Below are 13,584 nucleotides of genomic sequence, written 5' to 3' on the forward strand. Positions count from 1 at the left end.
CTCCTTGGAGCCATCTGGATGCTGCGGTGGCCCTTGGTCCTCCACAGTCTCTGCTGTATCCCCGCCAAGATGCTCATCCTGGCCGTAGAGGTCAGGCACAGGACACTTAGATGGTCCCTCATCAGACACAGCAGCAGCATGGTTGGCTTTGGCATCGCTTAGTTCTGCACCAGCTGTAATGGCAGTAGAGGGGGTAAGCTGGATGTTTTCAGGGGTTGAGGTGCGTGGCTCAGCGGCCACTTTGTCTGTGTCCTGTCTTAATGGATGTGAGGGGGAGCAGGAGGTGCTGCGGTTTTGGGACTGAGCACGGTTGTTGGATACCAGCAGCTCGTGGAGCTCAATCAGAGCGGCTGCCAGTGAGGGGATGCTGTCAGAGCTGGAACAGCGTTCTCCTTCAGGCTGGTCCCTCTCAGAGGTCACCACGCCATGGGAGGCAGTGGGGGACTCCATTTCAACAGAGTCAGGTTGGCTAGGAGCACTTGGACAGGCTTCAGTGGTGTCAGCTGTGTCAGACTCAGTCATCTCCTGCTCCATGGGCTGAATGGGGGAAAGTTCCTCTGGATGGGTGACCGTGGAGTTGTTCACTACATCAAATGATTCAGCATCACCTTCTGTGGCTGTTGAAAGTACCTCACACTCTGGATGCTGGGATAACATAGTCATGTCTGCAGGAGGGGTATGTGTAGGGAGGACGTCTGTTGAGGGACTGGGGACAGGGGGCGCTTCAGAGCTGCTATGGACAGGCAGAGGGTGAGGGTGGACCTGATGAGTTGTAGAACCAGTAGCTTCTGCTGGGGACGAAGGCCGAAGAATCTCCTGAAAGCCAGGTTGGTCCTGGTGCCGCCCTGGTACTGAGGCCTGCTCCATGGCGGCTGGGGCAGACTGAGAGCGATCCAGGGTCTGAGGCTGGCCAGAGGAAGGGCTTTGGGAAGGGGAGGTGGATGAGGACATTTGGTCTAAGGTTCTGGGTAATGTAAATGGTGGGGGCTGTGGTGAGGTAGTTTGTCCATCTGCAGTGTCTATTTTAAGAGAAAATATAACTGGGAATTAAACAGCTAGAATTTGTGTGAAACTCGTCTGGGAGCACTACTTTTAATAATGTGCTTTTTCATAATAGCTTAGGAAACAACCAATAACAAAAAGTTCCTTACTGAAACTCTTTAAATACTTGAATATACGTTGCTTGTTAATTGTGCTACTTTTTCCTCTTTATCAGAATAAACACATGAATAAGTAAAAGTGAAAGTACAACATCAATTAACCAACCCAGCAGCAAAGTAATGGCAAAATAAAAGAAATAAATAGCAATGGACTTAGCACTGGCAATGGACTTGTGAACTGCAGTACCTGGTTGGTAGGGCCCTCTCCAGCTGTCTCCAAATGCATCAGTGCTGTCCTGCTCAGGGGTTAGGGCACACACCACACACATCATGCGAAGGGACGGAGAAAGTTAGCAGTCACACACAGGGCATGCACCAACTTATAAGCCTTTTCACACACACAGATGTGAAAAGTGTCATCCAAAAACAACTTGAGCCTGACAGAGCGGTCGCAGCGTAAACACATACCCTGTCCCTAAACCTCAGAATGCTCAAATTAGGTCATGTCAAAAGGAGGTTCGATCAAAATCACTTAATCATCTGTCAGCCGATTGATGCCACAACAATGCCGCAACTCTACAGCTGCTTTTCGTTTGAATACCATTTGCAGCCATCACCGGACATGGCTGGCCAATGGAAGCAATAATAAAGACCAAGTGTATCAATGGCAGCTGCACAAATATTAATGTAAGCCTCAAAAAGCATTAAAGGGAAACACTTACATGATTATGTTTTGACCATCCTGAATATTACTTATTAAGGACAATATTGCCATATAGACTAACTGGTTGACACATTTATATCACCTCCATACCAAAATTTGTGTTGGAGCAAACAGTTTGACTGACAACTCTAATAAACACAATATCATGAAACATTACAAACAATTCTTTTTTTTTCTTCCCCAAATTATTTTTTTGGGCATTTTGCGCCTCTTTGACAGCAACAGTGATGATAGACAGGAACTGCAGGGAAAACGTAGGGAAGAGATATGCAGTAAATGGGCCGGTCCGCCAGGATCGAGGCAGGGACTTTAGCATTCATGTGGTATGCACCCTAACCACACGGCTCTCAGGTCATCCCACATTACAATCAATTGTTAATAATTATCAAACTCACATAATTAGTCCAACATCTCATAATCATTAGAAAGCACACTCAGAAAAAAAAAAAGTAAATTAGGAAAAATAGTGATTGTATAACAGCTGTCACCATTTGACAAGACTATGTTAACACGACTTGATTTATTGTGCTTGGTGTAAGTCTTAGATTTGAAACACTGGGAGTTATTAAAGTGGCTTAGTAATGTTGACAATAATATCATTAGTATGTCATCACTCTGAAGGTTTTTTTTGTCTTTATTCAAGGATACACATGGAAAGCACACTGTCTGATTATGAGATGATATTTATTAAATGCTAAGACATAATTATGATTTTTTATAGAAATCAAAAATACGAGAAAGGTGTTACATTTTTTTCCCCTGAGAAATACACTACAATTTTGTAGTACTTCTGTGATATCTATTTTTTTAACACCAGATGTTCCTCTCAGTTTGTCTTTCTAGGTGGCTTCAAGTGCTGTTCTCACACTCCATCTGCATTGTTGTCCAACACAGAATCTGGCTAAATTTAAAGGATAATTCCAGTTTATTTGAACTTGCTGTGTTTCCCATAAATGTGGCTATTGTGGCTCTATGGGTCGAGCTAAATTTGCACTTGCCAGCTCCATGTTGAGATTCACACAGAACAGCTTATATTGGGGCAACCATCATGAGTGTCCTACAGCTTTCCAAATAAACATTTCAAATGTTTGTCTCTGAGTCTGATCCAAAGTAAACACAGAATGTAGCCACTAGGAATGGCCACTATGGCTAATTTGTAGGGACTGACATCTTGGGCAACTTGCCGGCTGCCCTAATCAACATACTAACTAATCTTAGACATCACATTCTTTTTATTTTTTTATCATGAGTCCACACTGAACTCATGACAATGAGACATGCCTGGTACTGCTGATTTGCACCTTTCAGTTAAGTCTTTTCTCCAAAGTGAATATAGGTATTTATAAACCAACAACATCATACCCACCAACAGCAGCTAAACATCCGGCGGTATGGGCTGAAGATCTTTATAGACATGGACTGCCCATCAGTGAAGTAAAATGACACTTTCTAACAGATCCTCTGCAGGGTTTTAAAGACATACAGAAAACTGTTCTATGGCATGCTTGCTAATGGAGTATTACCCCCATTAACTATTATATAGAGATAAAAGCTGATAATGAGGTGTTTTCTCAATAACTATGATACAAAAATAGAGTTTAATCTCATGAATGTTTCCCTTTAAGCCTAAAATGCTTGATTTCAGCAAAGATCTCATTTATCTTCTTTTCTTGCATGTGCTTATATTAGCCTGAAAGCTGTCAATTTCCTGACCTCATTTATCTTAAAGCACATTTAATTCGCTGTGGTGATGACATGAGATGATCGTGTGACTGAAAATTCTGATGACTGCATAAATGAGGTTGAGAGTAAGAAGCTTTAAGTGGCACATGCAAATATATTTCTAACTGAGCTGGAAAGAGCTCAATGAAAAACAGGCTGAAGTGCAGAGGTGGGAGGCAGTTCCTTACCGCTTTCTTGTATGGACCTCTGAAGTGCCTCTGCCAGTTCTCTGTCAGCTATCTCATCTGGACGGGCGTCTTCACGTCCCTCTGCTCCGTATGCAAGTCGGGCACACTCTGGCAGCTCTGCCTCAGACAGGAAACGAGTTTCAGTGCCTGTAGTGCCTATTAGAAGCACGCTCTTCTTCAGGTCAATTGAACACTACAAGAAAAACAGGACAAATAATTAATGTGGATTGTGTTTTTTCTTCTTTCCTGTACATTTGGTATACAGTGAACAAAAAATGGAAACCCCTGTATCATGTAACTCATTCCAATCCGATACTGTACTGCACACTATGATCAGATAAAAGGGGCTCACACCTGGTGTCTCTTCAGCATATCCAGGCCAAGGAGCATGTCCATCGGTTGGTCCTCCAAAATGGAGAAAGAACAAGGAAGGAAGTCCCCCTCTATCTGGACCTGAGCTAGATGAGTGCATTTGGACAACACAATTTCAACTACACTGAAATGTCCGGTAGAGGCTTGATTGTGGATGCAGTTGAAGGAATAGATCAAGTTTGGTAAAAATGTTTCTATCTACGCAGAGTAAATCACAATCTCTGACAAAGTTTCATACCTCTGCATGCAATTGTAAAAGGTATGCTGAATGGTAATCCTGGCCTAACTTTGCTAGTTTGTGGATAGCTGCAGGGAGTTAGAAGAATTCATCTTCTCCAATGGGTTTAATACTTTGTTAAAGCAATGTTGATTATGTTTCTTACAACGTATTTCATAACCACAAATTGTACTAAATCCTAAAAGTTAAATTATCATTTGGAAGTACATATTTCAAACCATAACAATTGTTGCAAGTAAACAGGAAGTGGACTCAAAAGACATCCAGTGATTGTGCTGGGCCCAACTATCTCACCATTCACCAAAAAACTTATCATACACTAATGTTTTTCTGGGAACTAGTATAGACTTGCTTAGTTACTTGAAAAAAATTTGACACCAACCCAAATGAACTCTGCCAATGATCTTCTGGGTGCCCACTCCCTTGGCAATCCCGGCCCAGCGTCTGTCCACCAACCGCATGATGTTGCAGCGCTCGGCACACGCTTGGCTCATGATGGTCATCTGAGCTCCTATAAATAATGAACGTTAGGCTCTATTAAATGTTTACTTGTAACCAAAAATCAAAGAAATGTGCAAAGAAGATGGGAATACAGTGCTGCATGAATTCAAATGGTACGATACAAATTTCAGATTTCTGTCCTCTGGACTGAGGTTACTCTTCCAGATATTGGCTGAGAATTTAGTAAGCAAGTTTTTTGTATGCAGTATGCTAAGGTCTCACTCTTTATCCTCACTGCCCTTTAGGGCCCCCTGCTATTACCATTTTTGAATGGTAATAGGCAATATTTGAATGGTAATAGCGATTACCATTTTTGAATGGTAATAGCAAATTCAATTAAATTTGAAGTAGTAAAAACAGGATCAGGTGCAAAAATGTGATAATGAGATAATGTTAAAAGTGTAGTAAACATTAATTATGTTTTCTAAATACACAGAAAAAAAGTGTTGACCAATGGTGGGCATGAAATATAGCAAATGATCAGAAATTAAATTTTTGTCATAAAGTAATAATGTTGATATAAGTACGAGTATGTACAATCCAACAACAGTAAAACAAGCCCAAATTAACATCATTTAGGGTCCAATTTTTGAAATAGTGGGAGAGAAGAAATATACCAGATCATCTGATACTATCTGACATACAATGTGTTCAAAACAGGCAAATTATTGTTCAAATCCAACTGTCGCTGAGGCTGATACAGAGGACTACATTGGGGGTGACATAACTGCTGATGCTGATACAGATACTAAATTAATATCTGTTGATCAACAGAAATTAAACCAATGCGTAGCACACCAACATTTCAGTACCATTCTGGTTCTTGGACCAAAAAAAACTGTAGCTACATATCGGATCAGGATTTAATGCTCATTACCTGAGTCAACAAAAGCTTTCACAGGGTGGCCATTGACTTTGCAGTTAATGTAGAGCATAACCACCTGTCCAAAGCTCTCTGGGGCCTCCTCCATTGCAATGGTCATGTTTTCTTCCACATTGTGCTGCCTGGAATATGCACAAATCCAAGGGTAAGACACTTGACTTATTTTAATAGGAATTAAAACATGCCTATTGCCTATATGTAGTGAACAAGTTGCTATCCCTTCTTACATTCTGATTTACTTAAAAAGCACAGTCAAATTCATGAAAATCACTAATAGCATCACACTGACAATTACTGCACCGTAACTTCTGACTGGCAAGTGAAACAGTATTATGTGTTGTGTTATGAATATTCACAAGTTTTCAACAAACTCTATAGTCTCTAGACTATACCTGATATCCTCCTCAATCTTTGCTTGGGCTTCCAAATCAAAAGGATCAGCAGTCAGAAGTCGGATCCTCTCTTGCTCTCTCCTGGCTCGATCCTGCTGTTGCTCCAACAGCACTTTGGTGAAACGCTCTGAGGAAACAGGCACTTACACTAACATGTCGGATTCATATCTTATTGAAAGTAATTTGACAGATTTTTTTTTTGTTTACCTAAATCTCCGCTCAGAAGGGCCTCAGCAAGTGGTGGGTTTCGCTCCTTCAGGAGTGAAAGCTCATGTGGATTGGATAATAGCATCTGCTGGAGTAAGGCAGGGTCATCCAGCCCCTGAGGAGAGGACCCGCGAAAGGCCATTGGTGTGGAAGGTTGTGAAGCACGCTGCTGTTGCTGCTGCTGCTGCTGCTGCTGCTGCTGCTGAGGAGTCTGCTGCTGCTGCTGCTGCTGCTGCTGCTGCTGCTGCGGAAGAGGAGGAGTCTGCTGAGGAGTCTGCTGCGGAGCCTGCTGCGGAGCCTGCTGATGTGGCCTTATGGCACAACCCTGACTGGTTGAAGAAGAGGTGCCTGGGACTGTGATGGAACGAAAGTCGATATGGGGCAGACCTAAGGGGCAGAGAGGATAAAGAGTGAGATGTTAGCATACTGCATACAAAAACTCTGCTTACTAAATAGATGATGCATTAATCTTTAATGTCTTTTCACTATTGTTACTTTGTGTATCTACATAGATAACTCTGCTTTTTAAATTTAACATTACACAGATTTCTCGTCTTGTAAACTGCTTTTAATTTCCTCATACTTTTGATGACTTATCTTGATTTTGTGCCAACCCCTCCCATGATAAAAAATAAATAAATAAATAAAAAATAAAGGTCTACCTCATTAACTAGAATTAGCAGCATTAATACAGGTTAGATGTGTGTATTTTGGTGTGAAATAACATTATGAATACAGTGGCAGCTCCTTTTATTGTCTCTCTATTGCCACCTCAATAGTTTTCATGTAATTTCAACACGTGCATTACCCGGGAAGGCTGGCTGAGTTGGTGGTGGCCTTCTGTCAGCTTGCCTGAGAACCACCACGTCTCCATCCTTAACACCATAGGTCCCCAAGGCACGAGTGGGGTCTTTTAGGGGCTGTTCTACATATGTGATCTGGACACAGAAAAACACAGAGCATTTAATTAAATGAAATATACAGTTTCAACGGCTAGGCAATCCAATTGTCTACCTGATGGAACAACTACCTTCCAGCCCAGATCTACAAGGTTAAATTACTGCAAGCTACTTGACTCTTGTCATGGTGTCAGTGTATTGTTGCAATTTATCATTGTCACTTTCTGTTTCCAGTGTGACCACAAGCATATTTCAGAAGATACCAAACTGTACTAAAAATGAAAGGAAGGTGAAGTATTTTTGAGAGCCTGTTTTCTGAGGCCATAGTAATGGATTGCATTGTAAAGTCTGTACATGTTACTACATGTACACTTAATGGCAGCAGCAAACAATTATATTATTATTATTATATTATTTTCTCAGTTAATAATTTGGTCTATAGAATGTCCAAAAACAGTATCATCTCTCTGACGCAGTTTCCTAGAGCACAAGGTGAAGCCATCAATTTGCTTGTATTATTCAACCAACAATCCAAAACCCAATCAGCTTACTATCGCATAAAACTGAAAAGCAGAAAATCCTCACAACATAAAGGTGAAATTAGAGAATGTCTCACATTTTTGCTCAAAAACTGACTTAAATTATTAATCAATTATCAAAATAGTAACTAAATGAATGGCCTGATTAACTTCCTAGGGGCACCCAGGATCCAAATGTGTTCTTGGGCACCTTTTGACCCCCACTATAAATGTCAATATATCCCAAGGCACCCAGAAACCAAATAGTACTCTAGAGCTGAAATGATTATTTGATTAATCGTCGGAGAGAAAATTTCTTGTCAACAGTTTTGATCATTTATAATCATTTCAATTGCTTTTCTAAGCAAAAATGCCAAACTTGCTACTTTCCCAGTTTTCTATGAGAGTTAACTCAGTAATATTTGTATTTTAGAGCATAAAGTTGGTCGGACAAAAAAACCCCAATTTGAATAGGTTAACTTGGGCTTGGGAATAATGATGGGCGTCTTCACTATTTTCTTACATTTTATAGACTAAACAATCAATCAGTTACTAAAGAAAATAAATGTCAGATGTTTTGATAATGAAAATAATTGTACAGCCTTACAGTTCTCCTATGATGGACTAATACTACCCTGCCTGTGGTTTTCTGTGTGTTGCTTACTTTACACAGAAAATAATTAAAGCAGTTTGATAAAACACAACTTTACAACAAATATGAAGTAAACCGTTAATATCTTTAAAAAACAAAAAAAACCCCCAAAAACCTACATCCTAAACCAGACAGGGGTCACAAGAGGGGGGGATGGAAAACCTGTTCATACTTCAAATCAATCAAAGTGATGGGGATAAAATTATATGGTGTGAACTTGGGACTCTTGGGGCCCCTGTTGAATGTGTTTGGACAACAAATCTGATAGCGCCACTCCACCGGTACACGTAAAAACTCTATTCAAGCGTTAACGTTCCAGTTATGATATCCATGCAACACATAACCCAAAACTGTGTTGGATTTGCTGGGGTAAAGTAATGTGTTTTCAGATTCATAATCATAATCATCTTTACTGGCCAAGCGTGTTTGTGCATTCAAGGAATTTGACTCCGGTTTGTCCAAGTAGATACACGTGGACATACGACAAAAATAAGGACAACAACGCCGAATAAAGATAAATTAACAGAAAAATATGACTACTGCATACAATCTAGTAAAGAAAGAAAAAAAATCTTCAATCTCTGTCAAGATAACGTTCCCCCGTTTCTTGAGTAACGTTACTTCCGACGCCGGCATACAAAATGAGGCTCTATAAAGCCATAACAAACTTTGTTAATTGTGTTAACCTCATTAAAGTATAGCTGTCCAACCGTTAACTACCAGACAACAGTTAGCTTGTCATTAGGTTGGCTTTCGGTTGGGTTAACACTACCCACAGACAAAGCCGACACTTTATAACCGTTATTAATCCTTGAGGACACAAGTCGGTAATTTTGTCTGTTGTTGACAACTCAAGTTATCGTACGTCAATACAGTGAAAGTCCGATTCATGCTAGCAAGTCAGCTAGCTAGCCATAAGCTACGTTAGCTTTGTGGCTACAGCGAGCTTGGGTCTAACCTGTATTTCGCCAGCTGGGATTCCTGATTCCAGTTCACAAAGTGCTACAAAGTCTCTCAGCTCCAGCTCTGGGGACACATCGAGGGCGAAAGTGGTTTCTGGGCGATCCCTCGGTGCGCAGAAAACGGTGACCAGCATCGCTTTTTTTTTATGGGGCAGGACCACTTGACAAACCCGCTGTAACAGATTGCGGTTAGTGTAGTTCCTTGTATCACAGAAGAAAACCCAGTTATTATTTGGTTGTTTTCCCCAAATTTAAAGACGTATTTCAATAGAAAGTAGAGTTAAAGGGGAAACTAAAAGGACACCGAAAGACGGTGACTGCTATGTACTTACTGGGTAGAAGCCTGATATGACAGTTTCTCTTTTAACAACAACCAAACAATATCAAGTATTGCTCAGTAGTGCCGCATTTCATCCAGCTTGTTTCCGACATGTCGCATTACAGAATTTGCAGTCGTGAGTAGTTTCTTCTTCTAATTTTACAACACTTAAGCCCGTTTCTTATTACCACCATCTAGTGGACCCATTAAAAGTTACACACATGGAAGACGAGGCATAATATAAATTCCACAATTTTTACTGAACCCACAGCAGGAACACAATGTAAACAAAACTATATATATATATATATATATATATATATATATATATATATATATATAGTTTTAAAGTTGGTGCTCACACATTGGAGTTGGCATTTTATCTCACACAGACAGCTCAATCATCAGTAAGTTAAACAATTAAACCAAATAAATTAAGCTGAGAAGGCAAGGCAGGTTTATCTTTAGAGCCCATTTATACACAAAAACAATTCAAACTGCTTTACATAATAAACAGGAAATACAGGATAAAGCCACACGAAACATAAAATATAGATGAATAAGATAGAATTTTTTTAAAAGAAATTAAAAATATAAAAGCAGAGACACTGATATAAGGTGGATAATAATGACTGCTGATAGGTTCAATCAATGGCAGTAGAGAGCATAAATGTTATTTCTATTTTAACCTAGTCTGAAAAGTCAAAGTCAGGGCAAGTTTGGTCTCTGCTCATGGCAGGGTTAGGAGTTACATATGAAGCTTATTAATACTTCAAGCCACAGGTTACTTGTTTCATATTTCCGTTAAGTGATATCAGATTCAACCTGAGGGAATATGAGAGAGTCATATATATCTACATAACCTGTACTTTTCCATTGCCTTTACTCTGGTGTCTGAATTTTTCTTCTTTGCTCACCCACAGTAACTATAAAGCATGTGGCTTCTGTAATTGCAAGAAACATAAATCACAGTTCATCCTGATTGCAGAGGCTTGATCTACTTGAAATCTGGTGAAACAGAGAATGCAAAAGAGTTGATGTGCTGGAAAGAGGGGGATCAACATTAAATACTGTCAGCTAGTGACAGAGTAAAGAAATGTATTTTAATGAGGAATAATACTTTACAGGTGCAGTATTTCTGTGCTGGACACCACACAACCCAAACTGCATGTGTCAACATTATCCTGTTAATGCGTGTGTCCACTGGCTAACTGTGAGTTTTGAGAGTGTGTAATTGACCAGGATCCGTCACTGTGGTTTCTCAAAAAGAAAAAACACAGTAGAACTTGTCAGCACTGAAGTGTTGAATATGGCTCTGCTCAAACTTCTTACATTCACTTTGACTTTTTATGAACTCACTGTTGATTTGGATGCTTTAACGTGCCCAAAAGGTAAAGTATGATTCTCTTGTACTACACTGTAATTTTCGTCCTCATTTTGCTAAATCCCATAGAATATGCTACTGGTTTTAGCTTTGCAACTTCCTCATATTTGTCATGTGCTCAAGGTTGTTACTGTGATTAAAGTACATTTCTTTCTTTTGATGCTGTGAAATAAATCAAGGTCACAGAGTAAATCGTAGCAGATCTGGTTGTGAAATCTGTCCTGATGGATATTACCAGACTAAAGACAACGACTCCCAAATGTGCAGACCATGTACACAGTGTGAAATAAGTAAGTGTTGAATCTTTGGTATGATGTATTCTGTTCATAGAGCTAAAACTTTGCATCGAATTAGGTCATAAAAAAGCAGACGTAAGCTACTTTTTCTTTCTAAACCTCAGTTTCCAAATGAAGTGGCCGGTTTTCAAGTCTCAACTTGCATTTAATAAATCATTTTTTGTTGTTGTAGATCGGGGGAGTGCTGTTGAACAGAAGTGCACGAAAGAGATGGACACAAAATGTAAGTGCCGTGGAGATTTTGTTCCCTGGGAGAGCGATTGTTCCACTTGCAAATGTGGCATTGGATTTGGACTAATAAATGGAGGTACATAGAAGGATCACACAATACTGCATGCAATATGTCAAAGACATTGTCTTTTTAGTGATGAATTCTTTTTTCCTTTTCAGAATGTTCAAAATGCGCAGATGGCTATTTCAGCATACAAATCAACTCGCCCTGTCAAAAATGGAAAGAGTATGTCCTCTGTATTCTAGTGGTTTTAAAACTCTGTACACGCATTTTACAGCAAACATAATCTCAGCAATGTCTAAAGTAGTCACCTACTTTGACACACAGTCACCACAAAGCAAAAAGGAAATATGAATATGCTAAATATGAAGCTACAGTTAGCATCCGTTTAGCTTAGCTTAGCACAAAGACTGGAAGCCGGGGGAAACAGATAGCCTGAGTCTATCCAAACGTAAAAAAATCTGCCTACTGTACTAGCATTTCTGAAGCCCTTGAATTCAAATGTTACATATTGTTTGTTTAATTCATGTAAAAACTGTGGTTTTAAAAAAGACACGTTCCATTGTTTTGGGGGGGCTAGATGCAAAACGAAAAATACTAGAGATTCATATATAACTACATAGCCTGTACTTTTGCATTATACCTCCTTTAATCACATAGTGCTCTTACTGTGGTGTCTGTTTTGTTGGATTTTCTCACTTTTAATATTTCTTCTTTGCTCACCCACTGTAACTATAACGCATTGTGCTACCCACATAGATTCTGTCTTTATTCCAAGTAAATGTTGCTGCTACTGCAAGAAAGAGTACATCCTGAGTGCAGAGGGTTGATCTACTTGAAGAAAAAAAAAAAAAAAAACAATGCAAAAGCTTTTATGTGCTGGATAGAGGGGAATCATTATTAAATTCTGTCAGACACCACACAACCCAAACTGCATGAGTCAGTGTCTATCCTGTTAATGCCTGTGTCCACTGGCACACTATGAGCTTTGAGGGTGGTTTAATTGACCAGGAGAGTTTTGTCTTAAGAGTGGTCTTACAGGACAATGATCGTTTGGCTGATAACAGTAACTTCTATACGAATTTCAGAAATACACAGATAAAAAAAAAGATCTGCTAAAAATCCCACAGCCATTTTGTAGCAGAAGGTGCAAGTATTTTCTCTACAAGTAAGCATGAAACCTCCACTCCATACACTCAAGGTTCAACAATAACAAGTCAGTTACACATTTTGAGCCCAAAAACAATGGAAAAACTCCATTAGTATGTCCTAAAATATTTTGAATGTATGCATTCATCCATATTATCCTGAGGTCTAAATGTTACGTCAAGGTCACAAAACAAATTGTCGGATTTGACCTCAAGCTTTTGGAATAGCAGCCGTTTAGAAATGTACTATGTTAACTCAACAAATCTATAAATGGTTGCAGTTTAATCCTACAACAATAAATTCTAATCTTCTCTGAAGCAACATAATTCTTAAATATTAACTAAACAAACTGAGATTTGAGAACCAGTAACATAGAGAACTTCTGTTAGCTCAATGTATAAATTAGTTTTGCAGTCACTGGTGTGCAGCTCAAATCTATTTCAGTTGATGAGAAATGAAGACAAGGACTGAAAGTAAACTGTTATTATAAATCAAACGGAGTTTCTCGCAGCCAGACACACTCTATACTCATTTATATGGACATATTTAAACATGTCAGAACTTGAATACACCATTTACTGTCTATCTGAGGAGTTTTTGCTGTAAATCTATATGTTACTCACAGAGCTGAAAGGGACAACGCTTAGTTCTTATTTCTGTATTAGCTCAGCCTGGGTGCAGTCCCATTATCTACAGTGATAGTTTTCTGTGCTTTGAAAGTGAGAAAGTGTCATTTGTGGCGATCTTCTCACTCTAATGAAGTGATGTCAACCGTAAGTTGTCCCTTCTGTAAAAAAAAAAAAGTTTAAATTCAAGGACAAAAGATAAAACGTGTCATTTATGACT

At 39.4% G+C, this 13,584-nt stretch overlaps 1 protein-coding gene across 1 annotated transcript; it reads right to left on the bottom strand.

The window, feature by feature from the left end:
• Positions 1-945: 945 nt before the first annotated feature.
• Positions 946-9,815, bottom strand: ddi2 (DNA-damage inducible protein 2). The gene is made up of 11 exons (XM_040115733.1): positions 9,691-9,815; positions 9,355-9,531; positions 7,136-7,265; positions 6,328-6,714; positions 6,121-6,247; positions 5,723-5,850; positions 4,727-4,855; positions 4,089-4,192; positions 3,735-3,927; positions 1,348-1,396; positions 946-1,019 (listed from the first exon to the last, which is right to left on the bottom strand). The coding sequence occupies exons 2-10, from the start codon at positions 9,490-9,492 to the stop codon at positions 1,386-1,388; spliced, it is 1,347 nt and encodes a 448-aa protein (XP_039971667.1). The 5' UTR covers positions 9,493-9,531; positions 9,691-9,815; the 3' UTR covers positions 946-1,019; positions 1,348-1,385.
• Positions 9,816-13,584: the final 3,769 nt, after the last annotated feature.

The sequence above is a fragment of the Xiphias gladius genome, chromosome 21, assembly GCF_016859285.1.
Source record: "Xiphias gladius isolate SHS-SW01 ecotype Sanya breed wild chromosome 21, ASM1685928v1, whole genome shotgun sequence".
In the NCBI taxonomy this organism is placed as follows: domain Eukaryota; kingdom Metazoa; phylum Chordata; class Actinopteri; order Istiophoriformes; family Xiphiidae; genus Xiphias; species Xiphias gladius.